At 39.6% G+C, this 16439-nt stretch overlaps 1 protein-coding gene across 4 annotated transcripts in view; it reads right to left on the bottom strand.

Annotated features, from left to right (window-relative positions):
* Nucleotides 1–16439, bottom strand: part of PHACTR3 (phosphatase and actin regulator 3) — a 147892-nt gene that overhangs the window by 38688 nt on the left and 92765 nt on the right. For all 4 annotated transcript variants that reach the window (XM_038750220.1, XM_038750223.1, XM_038750221.1 and 1 more), the window contains 3 exons: nucleotides 14178–14375; nucleotides 7644–7818; nucleotides 5917–6164 (listed from right to left, as the gene is read on the bottom strand). In XM_038750220.1, the coding sequence (XP_038606148.1) occupies nucleotides 5917–6164; nucleotides 7644–7818; nucleotides 14178–14375 (621 nt within the window). The remainder of the gene's footprint in view (nucleotides 1–5916; nucleotides 6165–7643; nucleotides 7819–14177; nucleotides 14376–16439) is intronic.

Below are 16439 nucleotides of genomic sequence, written 5' to 3'. Positions count from 1 at the left end.
AAGGAGATTATTTTACTGGCACAAAATATTATTTGTATTAAAAAAGCTAAATAGATATGCAAATGAATAACCACGCTGAGTCCATCACTACTGTAGGGTATATTCATGCATAACCTTCAATGACATTTCATAGCCAACATTTGCAAGACATGGAATTACCCCAAAATACGCTTTACTTATTTTTCTCAGTCAATACGTTTATAAAAACCTCAATGGAATGGAATCACCACATTGTTTGCACATATTAATAAAACACTGAATAAGGCACCCAAAAATGTCCAACTCCAAATTATACCTCTGGGGTTCAAACTGTGAAAGCTATATTCAAATTAGACTAAATACTTTACCCAGTAAGAGTCCACTAGAATAGTCATTGAAATATAACAGGAAAAAAAAAACACATTGGCAAATGTGCCGAAAGAAATTTCATAAGGATTTTCACTATTCTTAGTTGTATTATCAGCTTGCCTCAGTTAGTACTGAAACAGCATTTGGGGCTTGGCTAAAACAACAAGCCCAACTTGTTTTCATGAATAGCTCCTATTTATAGTGCTAGCTGGAAATGGCTTTAAGGCCAATGGTTAAACCCAAATTCCAGCCTAAATAAATACCAAATAATGAAAAGAATGGCAGGGAACCCCATCCCTCCCCTCCCCCAAACCACACTCATTCCCACTCCAGCTAATGGACTGTAGTGGGGAGAAAGAGGAGTCAGGGAGGTCAGCAAGGAGGCTGATGCACTAGTCACTGATCATCTTGCATCCTGTTCCTACCCTATGCTTCACTTTGCTGTCTGGATCATTTTTCCAAAATAATCTTTCAGTCCATGTCTTCCCACTTCTCAAAATCCTCTGTCTCCACATCAAATAGAAACTCCTTACTTCAGCTTCAAGACACTTAATCAGCTCTCCCCTCCCTACCTAACCTCACTGATCTCCTACTACAACACAACCAGTACACTTCACTTCACTCCACTAACACTAGCCTACTCACTGTTCCTCAATCTTATCTCACAACTGATCCCTTGCCCATTTTTCCCTCTGGCCTAGAATTTCTTCCCTCTTCATATCTGACAGACAACTGCTCTTCCCACCTTCAAAGCTCTCCTAAGATCCCATCTCGTCCAAGAAGTCTTCCCCAACTAAGGCCTCACTTTTGGACCTGTACACCTACCCACAGCCCCACAGCACATATATACACATCCTTATACCTTACTATATTCCTTGTCATTTATATTAATGTCTGTCTTCCTGTCTAGACTGTAAGCTCCTTGTGGGCAGGGAATGCATCTACCTAATCTACGGTATTCCATTGTATTTTCCCAATTGCTTGGTTTAGTGCCTTGCATACAGTAAGCAGTCAATAAATACCATCGACTGTTTCAAATATTGACTGAAAAATCTAGTTTAGAGGAAATATTTTCAGAAGCCCAAGTAGTTCTCTTTCTTCCTCAGAGCTGGTAGAGAACTTGACTTTAAACAATTTCCCGGCCACCAAAATCAAAACTGTTTTCTATTCAGCTGGTTGGTGTTTTAGTCTGTGATTATTTATTGTTGGGCATAAAACCTGGTTAATTAAAAAAGGCCTAAATGGACAAGACATCTATAAAGTAAAACTACTCGACATTTGAATATGGAAAGGCTACTCTAATAAATTTCCCTATATCATCGCTTTCATCCTTATAATATTCCCATCATCTAGGGGGAAGTCAGAGCTTCTGCCCCATTTTACAGATGAAGAAAAGAACGAGGCCCTTGAAAGGTTAAGAGGCTTGCCTAAAAATCACAAAATGAGTAGGAAAATTGCTAGGAAAACAACTAGGCTTTTGTAAAGGCAGTTTTTTAAAAGCCACCTGCTGCAATTTTATTATCCTTCACTGACTTCAAAAAGGCTTCACTTATTTTCTGCTATTTCCTCTGTGAAAGTTCATTTGTTCCTAGGGGAAGCATGATTGACGGCATCAGTCCATTTTCATCTTGAACTATCTTACTTCTGACAGACATTATTTCAATGGTAATTCTAGTGTGATCTATGGATCTCTGATGGCTAATGTCCAGGTATGATCAAATTAATTGTAATCAGATGGAAATGTAAGTAGAATTAGGTAATCTAACTCATGGTCTTTCTTAAGGCTGATTTTACCAAATAATTCCCACTTTCACTAAATAAAAGAAGTCCAGAGCATCCCACATATCACCAACCCATGGATTTCAATAAACCCAAAACACTGCAAAGACATAAAACACTGTGTATTATATTTCTATGAAAACATTTTATGCAAAGTTTTTATTTTCACCATTTTCATTCAAGTTTTATTTCCAATCTATCACTTCAATTACCAAACTTTCCTGAGTGGAATCCTCTTTGTTTTTGACATTGTAAAAATCAGGCTGTTATCGCACAAGGCATATTGGCTCCAAGGGTTAATGCTTAGAAAAGGGTTCTTCACATAATAAGTGATCTATAACTACTACTGACTGACTGAAGAACAAATGAGAAGGCAACAGTTGAAAAGTTGCCCTCTTGGAAATGAGCAAGCAGGTGAGCCAGGGACTAATGACAAAATAATGAAAGTGGAATTCTCCCCTAAATTATTTCATATACCCTCTCCCCTCATCACACAGAGGAGCAGGGTGGCCTACTGGAAAGAGTATGTGCCTGGGAGTCAAAGGATCGGGTTCTAATCCCAACTCTGCCCCTTATCAGGTGTGTGACCTTGGACAAGTCCCTTAACTTCTCTGTGCCTCAGCTCCCTCATCTGCAAAATGGGATTCATTAACCTGTTCTCCCTCCTACTTAAACAGTGATCCCCATGTGGGACCTGATTATCTTGGATCTACCCCAGTACTTAGTGCAGCGCTCAGCACATAGTGCTAACAAATACCACCACCAAAATTATTATAACAAAGCGGTTCTTTTTTTTGCCTCTATTATGTCAAAAAGGAACAGTAAAATAATTACAACTTTTACAATGTTGTGGAATGTAAAATTCTTCAAGGGGATGAACAGGCTTAACCTGGTAGCACCTTGGCAACATTAAGATTTCTCTATTTCTTTGGAAAAATATTCTGTTTATCACCTAACCTCCAGCCCCACAACACTTATGAACATAACCCTGAATGTTGCTGCTTCCATCTATATGTGATTTATTTTAATGACCGTCTCCCACACTAGACAGTTAAGTCCCTGTGAGGAGAAAGCATATAACAACTCTCTTGTATTGTACTCTCCCAAGCTCTATTTCAGTGCTCTGCACATAGTGCTCAGTAAATACCACTGATTGATTAATTAAGCAGCATGAGTACAGACACTACCCCCAACTGTCAAAACTAAAAACATCTCATTTCCAGAATATTTAAGTAATGCACAAGAGATCTCCACCTTGGAATTGGGGTCTTCCTTGAAATACTAAACGTTATGCCTGGGAACTTCATCCTTGACTCTATCCACTAAGTGCCTCAGTCACTACCTGTAAAACCCTCTATTTTTCCTCTTTACTACCTACTCTCTTAATCAACTACCATTCTTTTGTCTATCTCATTGGCATTATATTTCTGAGCTAAATGTCTAACCATCCCATGGGAAATGATCTGGGATTTGGAGGTCCAGAAATCGGAGTCATCTTCAATAGCCCTTAATTTACAGAGTGGAAAAATGTACCCTTTGTGGTTGCAATTTTTTTTTCCAGATTAGGAATATAAAAGTTACAATTTACAACCCCTAGGGAGAAAGCCAAATTCTTTAATATCAAGTGAGAATTATTCTAAGCTTTTAACAGCTTCTTTACCAGCTGGTAAACTGTTAGTGTCCCTTATAAGAGATAATTTTCTGCACATATTTTGGGAGAACTGGCTACCCACAGATATAAAATTTCAGAATTAGGGGAAGCAACATGGTCTAGTTGATGAAGTATGGGCCTGTAAATCAGAAGGACTTGGGTTCTAATCCCAGCTCTGCCATTTGTCTGCTGTGTGAGCTTGGACAAGTCACTTAACTCCTCTGTGCCATATTTTCCTCATCTGTAAAATGGGGATTGAGACTGTGACCCCCATGTGGGACATGGACTAGGTCCAACCTGATTATCTTGTATCTACCCCAGTGCTTAGAACAGAATCTGGTACACAGGAAGCTCTTAATACCATAAACATTATTAATAACTAATATTATTGTTTTCAAATGTATTTTCTCTAGTTCAAGGAGTTCTTTATGAATTTCACAGAGACTGGACAGCACAACAGCTCAATGGCCCTGTTGCTTGTTTTTCCATTAAATGAATAATAAAATTATTTCTAATTATGCAAGCATATTGATTATTCTTCCATGAACAGAACAAACACTCCTTATTTAGGCTGGAGGGACATTGTGAGTCCTATTATATCATTTAATCAGACTTTCAAAATCTGTGTAGTCCTCAATTATCAGGAAGAGCTTAAATCAAAACGGAAGCTTTGATGAAATTAAAAGGAGTCGTGTTTTTAAATAACCAGTAAGCAGATTTCCAGCTTTGTAGTTTTTAAGCACAGCTGGCTTGAATGATCTTACTTCCATAACAGAAAAATGACACCTTATTTGCAAAAGTAGCACTAGCAAAATATTTATAGCACCTCTTTATGACAGATTGTCCCTCTTTTGTCTGGGGTGTAGTGTGAACTAACTGTTCCTCGCTCTTGCCCGTCTGCTGTCCACCCTTGATCAAATCTCCCACCCTGGAACTCCCTCACCTTATAAACACTTTCCCCACCTTCAAAGCCCTACTGCAATTTTACCTCTTCCAGGAAGCCTTCCTAAATTCTCATCCCTCCACTCTATTTCCATCCCATGCATTTTGGTATCTCTAGCACTTATCCCCACCCCCACAATACTTACATTATATACTATATTCACTTGCTTCCCCTACCTGAAATTTATTTTATTGTTTGTCTCCCCATTTAGACTGTAAGCTCCTTGAGAGCAGGGATCATGCCTACCGATTGTATTGTACTCTCCCAAGTGTTTAGTACAGTGTCCTGCATAAAGCAAGTGCTGAATGAATACCATTGTTTGAATGACTGAAAGAATGCAAATTTTCTGGGCTCCCTCCTGCTTAGACTGTGAGATCCACTTAGGGTAGGGATTGGGCCAGAGCTGATTATTTTTTACCTACTTCACTGCTTGGCACTGAGAAAGCATTTATATTATTATTGTATTATTATTATTTGACAGATACTCCTTGTCTTGGTAGACCTGCATGCCAGGATTTTTGAAAGATAATTTTTCTCTCGAAGTTTAACTTTTTCTTCAAGTTTGTATGAGTCAAGTCTCACATTAATGGGGACTGTGTAGTGCAGGGAAAATCAGTTGTCACTGAAGGGTTTCAAAGCATCCCCCAGCTAAAAGAAAATACTGATAGGCTTTGTGAGAGGCACTACTAACTGGAGGCACTCACTCCACAGGCAGCAAATGCAACTTGGGGGACTCCTAGGCCATTCAGGAGGCATTTCTAAGAATGATGTACTCTCATGGCAATATTATCCTGTCTGCATGAGCTTACCTAACCCTTAAGAGTCCTTCCTTACATAACTGCAACAAACAGTACCCACATAATTAGGGGTTGAGTCAGATATTATCACCAGTGATCTAAAGAAAAATTCATATATTTTTCAATCATTAAGTTTGCTTTTACAGACATGCCACTGTTGCTCTTAATCTCCTCTACCAACCGAAGTAGAAATCTGCTCCAGTATTTCTCAAAGGAATTCATCCTGAACATGGCTATTTTTACTTGTTCAAAGGTGATGCTACTGGGTATGGCTGGAAAGACAGCTGTGTGACGTCTGCACTGGCCAACACCTTGCATATAGAGTAAGAAGAATAAGATCCCAAATTGGCTCTTGCACCCTGCCAGACCAAGAGCAACCTACCATATATATGCCTTACCAGAGATAATGGAATCATTCAAAGCTTCTTCATCCTGATATAAAATCGTGTCATCCTTGATTTCTGAATCCATGATCATATTTTCTTTGTTTTCATCAGACTCCTTTACTGAGTTCCTTTTATTCTCTGACTCCCCATCGAAGTTCAACGAGTTCTCTTTCTCTCTGTTTCGTTCAATGCTGGAAGTTCTAGATGGACGAACATCTACCCTTTTCTTTGGAGATCCCTTGCTTTCTCTTCCTTGAAAGCTAAGGGTGGAAGATATGTTTGAGTTATACTCCAACCTATACCTTTTAAAACACTACATAAGTATAATGCTAGAGGAAAAAAAATCAACCATATAAGCAGCACAGTAAGATTTTCAAAGAATATGATTGTGTTTCTTTTTGAGGTCTAGGGAAGCAGCATGGCATAGTGGATAGAGCACAGGCCAGGGAATAAGGACCTGGGTTCTAATTGTGGCTCTGCCACTTATCTGCTGTGTAGCAAGTCACTTAACTTCTCTATGCCTCAGTTACTTCATCTATAAAATTAGGATTGAGACTGTGGGTCCAACATGGAACAGGGACTGTGTCCACCTTGATTTGCTTATATACATGTCAGTGCTTAAAACAGTGCCTGGCACATAGTAAATGCTTAATGAATACCATAGTAATGATAATAATAATAATTATTATTATTATTATTAACACAGCAAAAATTTGCAAAGACTGAATAAAGCACCCCAAGTGAAATGTTATTTCTATTATCATTATGACAGAGACTCTATAAAGATAAAAAGATATTTTATTAGTGCCTTTAAGATATTTTATTAGTGCCTTTCACAGACATGACCCTGAGAAATACTGAAATCAACTATCCATTATCAATCAATAGTGCACTTAATTTTTCCTCTCCCACGTAAGTGAGGAATAGCAAAATCATCACCAGCCTTTATGAAGAGGGATATGAAATTTTCCAAGGTGGTGAACAGGATTACTCTGATAGAATCATGGTAACTTTCAGATTTCTCTCTCTTTGGAAAAATGTTCTAATCATCAGGCTAGAAGCAAGAGCAAAGACACTGGCCCCAACTGCCAGAACATCTTATTTTTGCACTTAGTAAATGCTCAATAAATATCACTGATTAATTGATATTTATTGAGCCCTCAGACTGTGCAGAGGACAGTGAGAAGTACTCAGGAGAGTATAATAGAATTAGTGAATTAGCCCTCTATTGGGAAAAGAGCATAGGCCTAGGACTTGGGTGGCTCTACCACTTGTCTTCTATGTAACCTTGGGCAAGTAAGTCCCATAACTTCTCTCATCTATAAAATGGGGATTTAATACCTATTCATCCTCCTACTTAGACTATAAAATCCATATGGGCCAAGGACTGTGTTTGACCGGATGATCTTGTCTCTACCCAGTCCTTAGTATAGTGCTTGATACCATAAGAGCTTAACCAATACCAGAATTATTATTATTATTATTGTTGTTGTTGTTAAAAGTTACATCCTGGATTTCAGATGATCAACCATATGCAATGAAATGAATCCTTGAGCTTTTCTATGCAAAACACAAACACGATAATGTTCTTGTAGCAGATTCCTCCACTTTAAGAAAAATGTTTTAGAGGGGACGTATATCTAAATACTTGCACAACCTACTTTTACGTCATTTGAAACACAATAAAAACACAAATGGAAGAAGCCTGACTCCTCATCGCCAGAGGTGCTAATATTTACCTATCCTGCCGGTGTTTTGTTGCCAGAGCCCTGTGGAGTTCTTCAATGACTCGGCTTGGAGGTAAAGGCATGTGGACAGCAGCAAGATGAGGGGAGCCAGTGGGCGTGGAGTGCTGGCCTCGAACATGGGAGTCGGCACCTTTCTGGCCAGAGGCCTGGAAGAGGGTAGCTTGTCCTGAGATTTGGGAGGAATCAACAAGAACATAATTCTTCAGGATTGTGGAAGGAAGGGATCTCAATCCTGGGTCATCTACGTCACTCCCTGCTGCAAAAGTAAGCAGAGAAAAACACCAGCATGCAAGGACTTCTCTGATAGTTGGCAAAGGCGAGTTCAAACTGATTTTACTTCAGAAACACTTGCACCAAGAGATGTTGATGAAGGTGAGTGGTTCTCGGTTCTACTTCACTGCCAAAACTTTCCCGATGGAAGAGGACTTCATTACGGGAAGAGAGATAAAGTCAGAGGAAAGAAGGGGTGGATGCAGTAAAGTCAAATCATCTCCAAGAAAGAAGAGGGAAGAGAAGAGTTAGTCTATTGGCTGTGCTCAAATTTACTGAGTGCCACTGACTGACTGTCTGACTTTCTCACTCAGTATCTCTTCTCTTTCCTCTCCCATCTTGGGGATGGAATGGCTTTCGCTATTCGGCATTACCTCTTCTTTCCTCTGAACGCCTCTCTCATCCCTTTGCATTCGATGTTATTCCATCAGGAAATATTTGGGGACTGCATTTTCTCAGTAGTGTGGGAAATAAATGGCCATTCTGCAATAAGAAAGAGGAAAGAGGATAAAATTACGTATTCATAAGAAATCATCACTTTTGAGATGAGTGGAAATTTTGAAGCTTTTGAATTTTAGGAGATTTGGACAGAAACAGATCTAGTTCTGAATGACCCCCACAGCACCAGCACTTAGCTAGGCCCTCTGAGAAGAATAATTTGATGTACACTTGACGACCACTTAATTTCCAACTTGAAATCAGGATGATGGATTTTCTGGGGAGAACCACAGATGAGCACTGGTGCTGAGGCTACAGTACCAAAAGCCCATGTGAAGGTCTTGAATATAGTGATGGTGGTTTGTGCAGCCATTCTTGTACTCTCTCATCCTAGTGGATAGAGCAGAAGGACTTGGGTTCTAATTCTAGTTCCACCACTTGGCTGCTGTGTGACCTTGGGCATGTGACACAACTTCTCTGGGCCACAACTACCTCATCTGTAAAAGGGGGATTAATCCTGGGAGTTTTATGTGGGACATGGACTGTGTCCAACCCGATTAGCTTGCATCTACCCCAACGCCTGGAATGCCTGGAAAATAGTAAGCACGTAAATATCATACAAAAAAAAATCCTTGCTTGTGGTGCTCCCGTTGGTACATGGGGTCCAAGAAGTGAGTAGGGGTGCAAAGATTCAGAGTACATTGTTCAGTGCATATAGAAAATATTTATGTGAAGAAACTATAGGCACTGAAGTGACCACAGCATAGTGCCATAGCTGCGGTGCAGTGCATAATTCAACATGCTGTTGCTTTAGTAGCCACTGCTGTCTTCACCACACACACTAGCTTGCTATTTTTCAGAATCACTGCTCGGCCTGTGCACCTCGCAAATTGTCTTAGGCAGTTGTTCGGTCATAAACCTTCATGCCTGTCTGCAGAGCCCCAAGGGTTCTCCTTCATGCAGAAACCCATGTCTCTTCATTCCCAGTGTCGTGCTCTTTCCACTAAACTGAAAGCAGGGCTGGTATCTCGAAATAAGTGAGCACCAAAAGATTTAACAATTTTCCTTTTCTTCTTCTTTGGGATTGGAGTGTAGGTAGAAGTGTCTTTAAGAGACTTGAAATTTTGATTGGTTTTATAGCGTTAAAGACAAATTTTACTTATTTTTTCCACTTGTGCCATCTAGTGTTGAGAAGTAGCAGCAACTGCTCTAGAATCTTCTTTCCTTTTAAAAATAAGCACGGTACACACCATTCATTATTTATTCAATCATATTTATGGTGCGCTATGTGGAAAGCACTATACTAAGCACTTGGGAGAGTACAATACAACCATAAACAGTCCCATTCCCTGTCCACAACAAGCTTACGGGCTAGAGCTGGGGGAGAAAGACAGCAATATAATTAAATAAAAGTACAGATATGTACACAAGTGCTGTGGGGCCGGGAGCACTGAAGAGCAAAGGGAGAAAATCAGGGTGATGCAGAAGGGATGGGAGATGAGGAAAAGTGGGGCTTGGTCTGGGAAGGCCTCTTAGAGGAGACGTGCCTTCAATAAGGCTTTGAATGGGGTACAGTAATTGTCGAATTTGAGGAGGGACAGCGTGCACAACAGAGGCAGGATGTGTCGAGGGGTCGGCAGTGAGATAGGCGAGATCAAGGCACCGTGAGAAGGTCAACCCTAGAGGAGCCAAGTGTGCAGGCTGGGTTGTAGAAGGAGAGAAGCGGGGTGAGTTAGGAGGGGACAAGGTGGTGGAGTGCTTTAAAGCCAATGATGAGGAGCTTTTGTTTGATGTGGAGGTGGATGGACAACCACTGGAATTTTTTGAGGCATGGGGTGGCATGTCCTGAACATTTTTGAAAAAAAATGATCCGGGCAGCAAAGTGAAATATTGACTCGAGCGGGGAGAGATGGGAGGCTGGGAGGTCAGCAAGGAGGCTCATGCAGTAATCCAGGCGGGATAGAATGAATGATTGTATTAACGTTTTAGCAGTTTGGATGGAGAGGAAAGGGCAGATTTTAACAAGGTCGTGAAGGTGGGACCGATAGGATTTAGTGATAGATGGAGTATGTGGGTTAAATTAGAGAGAGGAGTCAAGCATAACGACAAGGTTAAGGGCTTGTGAGACAGGAAGGATGGTGGTGCCATCTACAGTGAGGGGATAGTCAGAGGGAAGGACATGGTTTGGGTGGAAAGATAAGGAGCTCTGTTTTCTACATGTTAAGTTGGAGGTGACGGAAAGACATCAAAGTAGAAATGTTTTGAAGGCAGGAGGAGATGCTACGGGCTAACCAAATATGTCAAACTCTCCTTGAAGCATAATTCCTACTGACCTTCATTTTCAGGTCCTGCTAATTCTTGTTAATTGAGGAAATCCAAATAACTATGACAAATCTTAACATGACCTGTCAATCAGTTGTATTTATTCATATTTATGGTGGGCTTATTCATTCATTCAACTGTATTTACTGAATGCAAAGCACTGTACTAAGTACTTGGGAGAGTAAAATATTTATTAAATATGACATTTACTGGGTGCAGAGCACATTATAAGTCCTATTCCCAAATTAAAATGCGATATCAGAAAAGTCACATTGGCTTAATGGTTTTTGCTTTCATGTTACACAGAAACATGTTGAAATAATGTTAAAACATTTAAAAAGTCAATTATAACAAATTGCTCAGGTGATGTTTTAAGCTTGAATTTAGGCTGCATGAAAAAATGCATGAAGACTAAAAGATAAATGAAAATTTTTTTTGGTCTTTTTTAATCTTTAAATTATGGGAAGAGAAACTGAGAAGTTGGAAAATCAAAAATTAAATTGGCTAAAAAGAGGATAACATGCACTGGAATGATGTAAAAACACAAAGAACAGGGAATAGTAAATTGAAAAGTTTAGATTACTTGTTACATGTCAGTGAGAGGAGGAGGAAATTTGAAGAAAGCAATTTTTTGAAATATGCACAGGAGGGCAGTCATCAAATCAAAATTATTTACTGGATGCTTTCTCTGTGCAGAGTGTTATACTAATCACTAGAGATAATACAGTGGAGTCAGTAGATATGAATTATTTGAGTATCTGTTCCACTGCCAGATCAATGGCTGATTGGGTCCAGGTGTGCAGAAGTAGCCATAGTGGTGGAATCAAGCCCGTGGGAGCAGTAGTAGCAGATAAATGAAGGTGGTGCCTTCACTTAACACTTAACAAATGCCATGATTTTTATTAATTATTACTAGGGCTGCATGTGATGCAGCTGTGTTGGAATCATTTGGGCAACTGTATAGAACCACAAGAGGAGCTCTAGACTAGGCAAAAGTTGCCAAGGTAGCCGAGACTGAGAGATGGGAGTAGCAAAGGAAGATTGGCAATATTAGTTATTTCCCTCCCTTACCCACTTATTGGCTACTGTCCCTTTCCAGAAAGGTCTGAGTGTTTCTACATTAGGATGTGTGCTCATGTGTATATATGCTGCTCTCTCTCTCTCGTTTTCCTGACACTGTCTGTTGGCTTCTTTTCCCTTCTCTTTTATCACCCCTTAAAGTCACTGTCTTTCCTCCTATTCTTGGATCACTGACCTCTCTCTTCCCCAGTAGAAATGCCTCCTTTATCCCTCTCCCTGCCCCATAAGAGGTTTGTACTTATTTCAAGTTGAACTCCAGAAATGCATTCACTTTAAATGTATGAATATTAAACACCTTCCCTACACTTCAGTGCAAGTATGTACATAGATATTTTACCTCATAATTGCTCAACCGGATGCCCCAGAGCTTTTGAGAGAGAGTTGTTTCTAAAGAGTTTGTACTACCCCAATGGCCTTTCCTCTGGTTAAAATACCAGTTTTATTGTTTTCATAACTCCAAGCCTGAGGTAAGTATGTCCAACCTGATAAGTGTCCAACTCGATTTGCTTCAATGGATTCCAGAGCTCAGTACAGTGCCTGGAACAGAGTCAGCACTTAAATACCACCATTATTATTTTTCCTCCACCTTCACTCTATAGAAACTGTTCTAAAGTCAGCAATAACCTCCTTCTTGCTGAGTCCCACAGCCTCTACTCCATCCTAAATCTCCTTGCCTCTCAGATGCCTTTGACACTGTGGACCACACTCCCTTCTCTTTGAAACGACTATGAAACCTTGGCTTCTCTTGCCCCTTTGCCTCCACATCAAACAGAAAATCCTGACCATAGACTTTAAAACACTAAATCAACTCGCCCCCTCCTACCACACTTTGTTCATTTCCCTACAACACAACTCACATGCTTCACTCCTCCAATGCCCTCTTGATCTCATCTATCGTGCCACCAACTCCTCACCCACATCCTCCCTCTAGCTTGGGCCTTCCTCTCCCTTCACATATAACAGACCACCACTCTCCCCACCTTCAAAGCCTTCTTAAAATCACATCTCTTCCAAGAGGCTTTCCCTAAGTCCCACTCCCCTCTTTGTCCCCTATGCACATGATATTCACCCCACCCTCAGTCCCACAGCACTTCTGTACTTATCCATAATTTATTTTAATGTCTATCTCCCCCTCTAGACTGTAAGCTGCTGGTGTGCAGGGAACATGTCTACTAACACTGTTGTACTGTACTCTCTCAGGCCCTTAGTACAGTGCTCTCTATATACAGTAAGTGCTCAATGAACACATTTAATTAATTGCACAGGATTTTACTATCTGAAGCTGATGTATTTATAAACAAATATGATTGTAATTGTGATGAAATTCCAAATATAATTACTAAATATAAGTAGTAGTTAAATTTGGTCTGAACAGTTTTTCATATATCAAGTTGAAAAACGACTCTCTTAGACATGTTATTTTTCTCAAAGAGTAGCACTGCATAGCACTTCTGAATTCATGAAATTGTTGGAATTGGAGTCTCTCTCTTCCATTGTCATCACAATTCCTACTAATACAAATTAGACATGATGAAACTTTTTGACGGTTCAGTGTGAATACTATCAAAGCAGTCTGTGTAATTTCCATACAGGAAAGAACATGGGACTGAGAATTAGAAGACCTGAATTCTAATTCCAGCTCAGCCACTTACCTGCTACATGTCCTTAGGCTTTCTATTTAACCTCCTTGATAATAATAATAATAATAGCATTTGTTAAGCACTTACTATGTGCCAAGCACTGTTCTAAGCACTGGGGCAGATACAGGGTAATCAGGTTGTCCCACGCAGGGCTCACAGTCTTAATCCCCATTTTACAGATGGGGTAACTGAGACACAGAGAAGTCAAGTGACTTGTCCAAAGTCACAAAGCTGATAAGTGGCAGAGCCGGGATTAGAACCCATGACCTCAGACTCCCAAGCCCGTGCTCTTTCCACAAAGCCACGCTGCTTGATTATGAGTCCTACATGACACTAGGACTGTATCCAATATGATTACCATGCATCTTGTCCCAGTACTTAGCACGGTGCTTATTACTTAGAATTTAAACAATAATAGTAATATTTTTTAGAAGATGCCTTGGCTGTTTCCTTCATTTTTCTGTCTGCAGGGAGGCAGGGATTACATGTTATCAGGAGGCCCCTTCCAGTTCTACAGTTCTATTAATTGATATACCATAAATACACTAGTAGCTATTTCCAAAAGTGGCTTTGATAGAAATTCAATCGAATATGAACATTTCACTGAACTATGAACTTTAGTTTTGTAAACTTGGATATTGTCTTCTAGTTGTAAGTATTGCAAAGGTAATTGATGTAGCAAAGTGTATTACAACATATAAGGTTGAATAACCTGATTGCAATAAATTCAGTCTTCCAAAATAACTACCTAAAGGATTAAAAAAATCGGACTAACCTGTTGCATTTTTGTTTATCTTGGACACTGTCTTCGGTGGTGGAACTGGAAGCAGCGGGGGACTGGGAAGCTGGGCTGGGTTTCTTTCTGTCTGTTTACCAGGGGAATCTACAGATTCAGAAACAAGTAAGGCTTGGGCAGTCTCTTCTGTAGCAGACAGACTGCTGTCTTCTTCACTAGATGTTGATGGTATCTTGGCTGGGCAAAAGAAAAAAATAAACATAGATTTCACAAAATATGAAATTAATCATTATATAGGAACAAGGAGACAGAATAAGGGATTTAATTTTTTTCTCCCAAAACCAAAAGAAAATAGTGAAAATGTTGGTCAGCCGCTGTGCCAACAAAACATCACCTAAACCTTGACGAATAAATTTTATTGGTTTAAAACGACATTTATCCATTCTTCCCTATTTTTTCTATGATGGGGTTGGTGGAATAGAGAGGATTTGAAAAGAGCAATTGGATTATTCTGTAGTTAAACTCACATCAGAATACAAATTGTTAACCAACTCATAACAACTTAGAACATACAAAAAAAAATACTAAATCTGTCTTTATACATACCCATGTAAATAACCTCAGCTTTAACAAAATCATTTTTAACTTTGGGATCATTATGAAAGAATATGATTAAGTCTCTGGGAGCTTTATTCTACAAGTCTCCAACTTTTCAATACCCTTCTGTGAGCTTTCAAACTCTTCTGTAGCCAGAACTTAACAAGTAGAAAAACAAATACAAATAATAATAATGATAATAATGGTATTTGTTAAGAGCTAACTCTTTGCCAAGCACTCTTGTAAGCACTGAGGTAGATAGAAGATAATCAGGTCGGATACAGTTTCACCTGGACTCACATTCTTTATCCCCATTTTAAAGATGAGGTAACAGGCACAGAGAAGTTAAATGACTATTAGCTTGAGGTTACACCACTGACATGTGGTAGAGCTGCAATTAGAATTCATGTCCTCTGATTCCCAGGCCCGTGCTCTCTCCAGTAGGCCATGCTGCACATAACATAAAGGTTCCATTGACAACGCCTTTCTATAAAGGGTCATAGGTTCTCGGATTCTCCTTTTATATAGTCTTAGTTGGTTTCCTTAAATTTTGTGCTAGGCAGCTTTTCTTTCCCGTATCTTCTATTCCAAAATGCACTACTGAGTTGTGTTTACTCAACTCTGGGCTTTAATTTACAATTGGAATGGTGAATTTTGATTGCATTCCCCTTGCAGTTGGGTCACTGACCAAACCACATGGCAGAAATTGACAAATTCTGAGCAGTAAATTAAGGTTCAGGGCAATAACGTGACACTTTTTACAACCCGACTCTTACTGTTTCTGCCTAAAATAACCAACTAACTTTCCAAGTTTGCTGATTCATGAAAGTGAAATCCTGAGTATGGGAAATCATAAAAACTTAATCAATCAATCAATCAATCAATCAATCGTATTTATTGAGCGCTTACTATGTGCAGAGCACTGTACTAAGCGCTTGGGAAGTACAAATTGGCATCACATAGAGACAGTCCCTACCCGATAGTGGGCTCACAGTCTAAAAGGGGGAGACAGAGAACAGAACCAAACATACCAACAAAATAAAATAAGTAGGATAGAAATGTACAAGTAAAATAAATAAATAAATACTTATTCACACTAATTTGGGGCAACCACCACTGGATTTTTATTTTGTTGACTTATCTTCATTATGTTTCATATTTCCTGAAGATAAAATATGTTGTCTTGGAATCTAATTGGTTATTCAGCTCAATTAGTGGTTTGTTCTACTCTCTGAGGCCTTTTCATTCAGTGCTTCTGCCTTCCATTAGGCTGATGATTGGGAAGTTCAGTTGGCTGAATTCCATTTCTTTGACATAATCTTCAGCTCAAGGAGTTCTTTCAGCTTGATTAATTTTTATTTCACTGTCTGTGTCCGGGATATCAGATGTTTCTATCTCAGGCAGGATCTTCCATCAGTTCCTGTCAGTCTTGCTTACATGTGAATTGTATGCAGTCAAGAAAATTCATTGTTCTTCTGTGTCTGGGAACTCTTGAGCAAATGCCTTTCAGCTCCCCTTCGTGCATTTCTCAGCCAAATGATTAACTATGTACCACAATTAATGGTTATAAATTATCTTGAATGTATACTAAATCAGAAGCAGCGAGAAGCAGCGTGGTTTAGTGGAAAGAGCCTGGGAATCAGAGGTTGTGGGTTCTAATCCCAGCTCTGCCACTTGATGGCTTTGTGACTTTGGGCATGTCAC

This window comes from Tachyglossus aculeatus, chromosome 8 (genome assembly GCF_015852505.1).
Source record: "Tachyglossus aculeatus isolate mTacAcu1 chromosome 8, mTacAcu1.pri, whole genome shotgun sequence".
In the NCBI taxonomy this organism is placed as follows: Eukaryota; Metazoa; Chordata; class Mammalia; order Monotremata; family Tachyglossidae; genus Tachyglossus; species Tachyglossus aculeatus.
The sequence above is the reverse complement of the archived record's forward strand: the minus strand, read 5'-3'. Positions and strand labels throughout refer to the sequence as shown.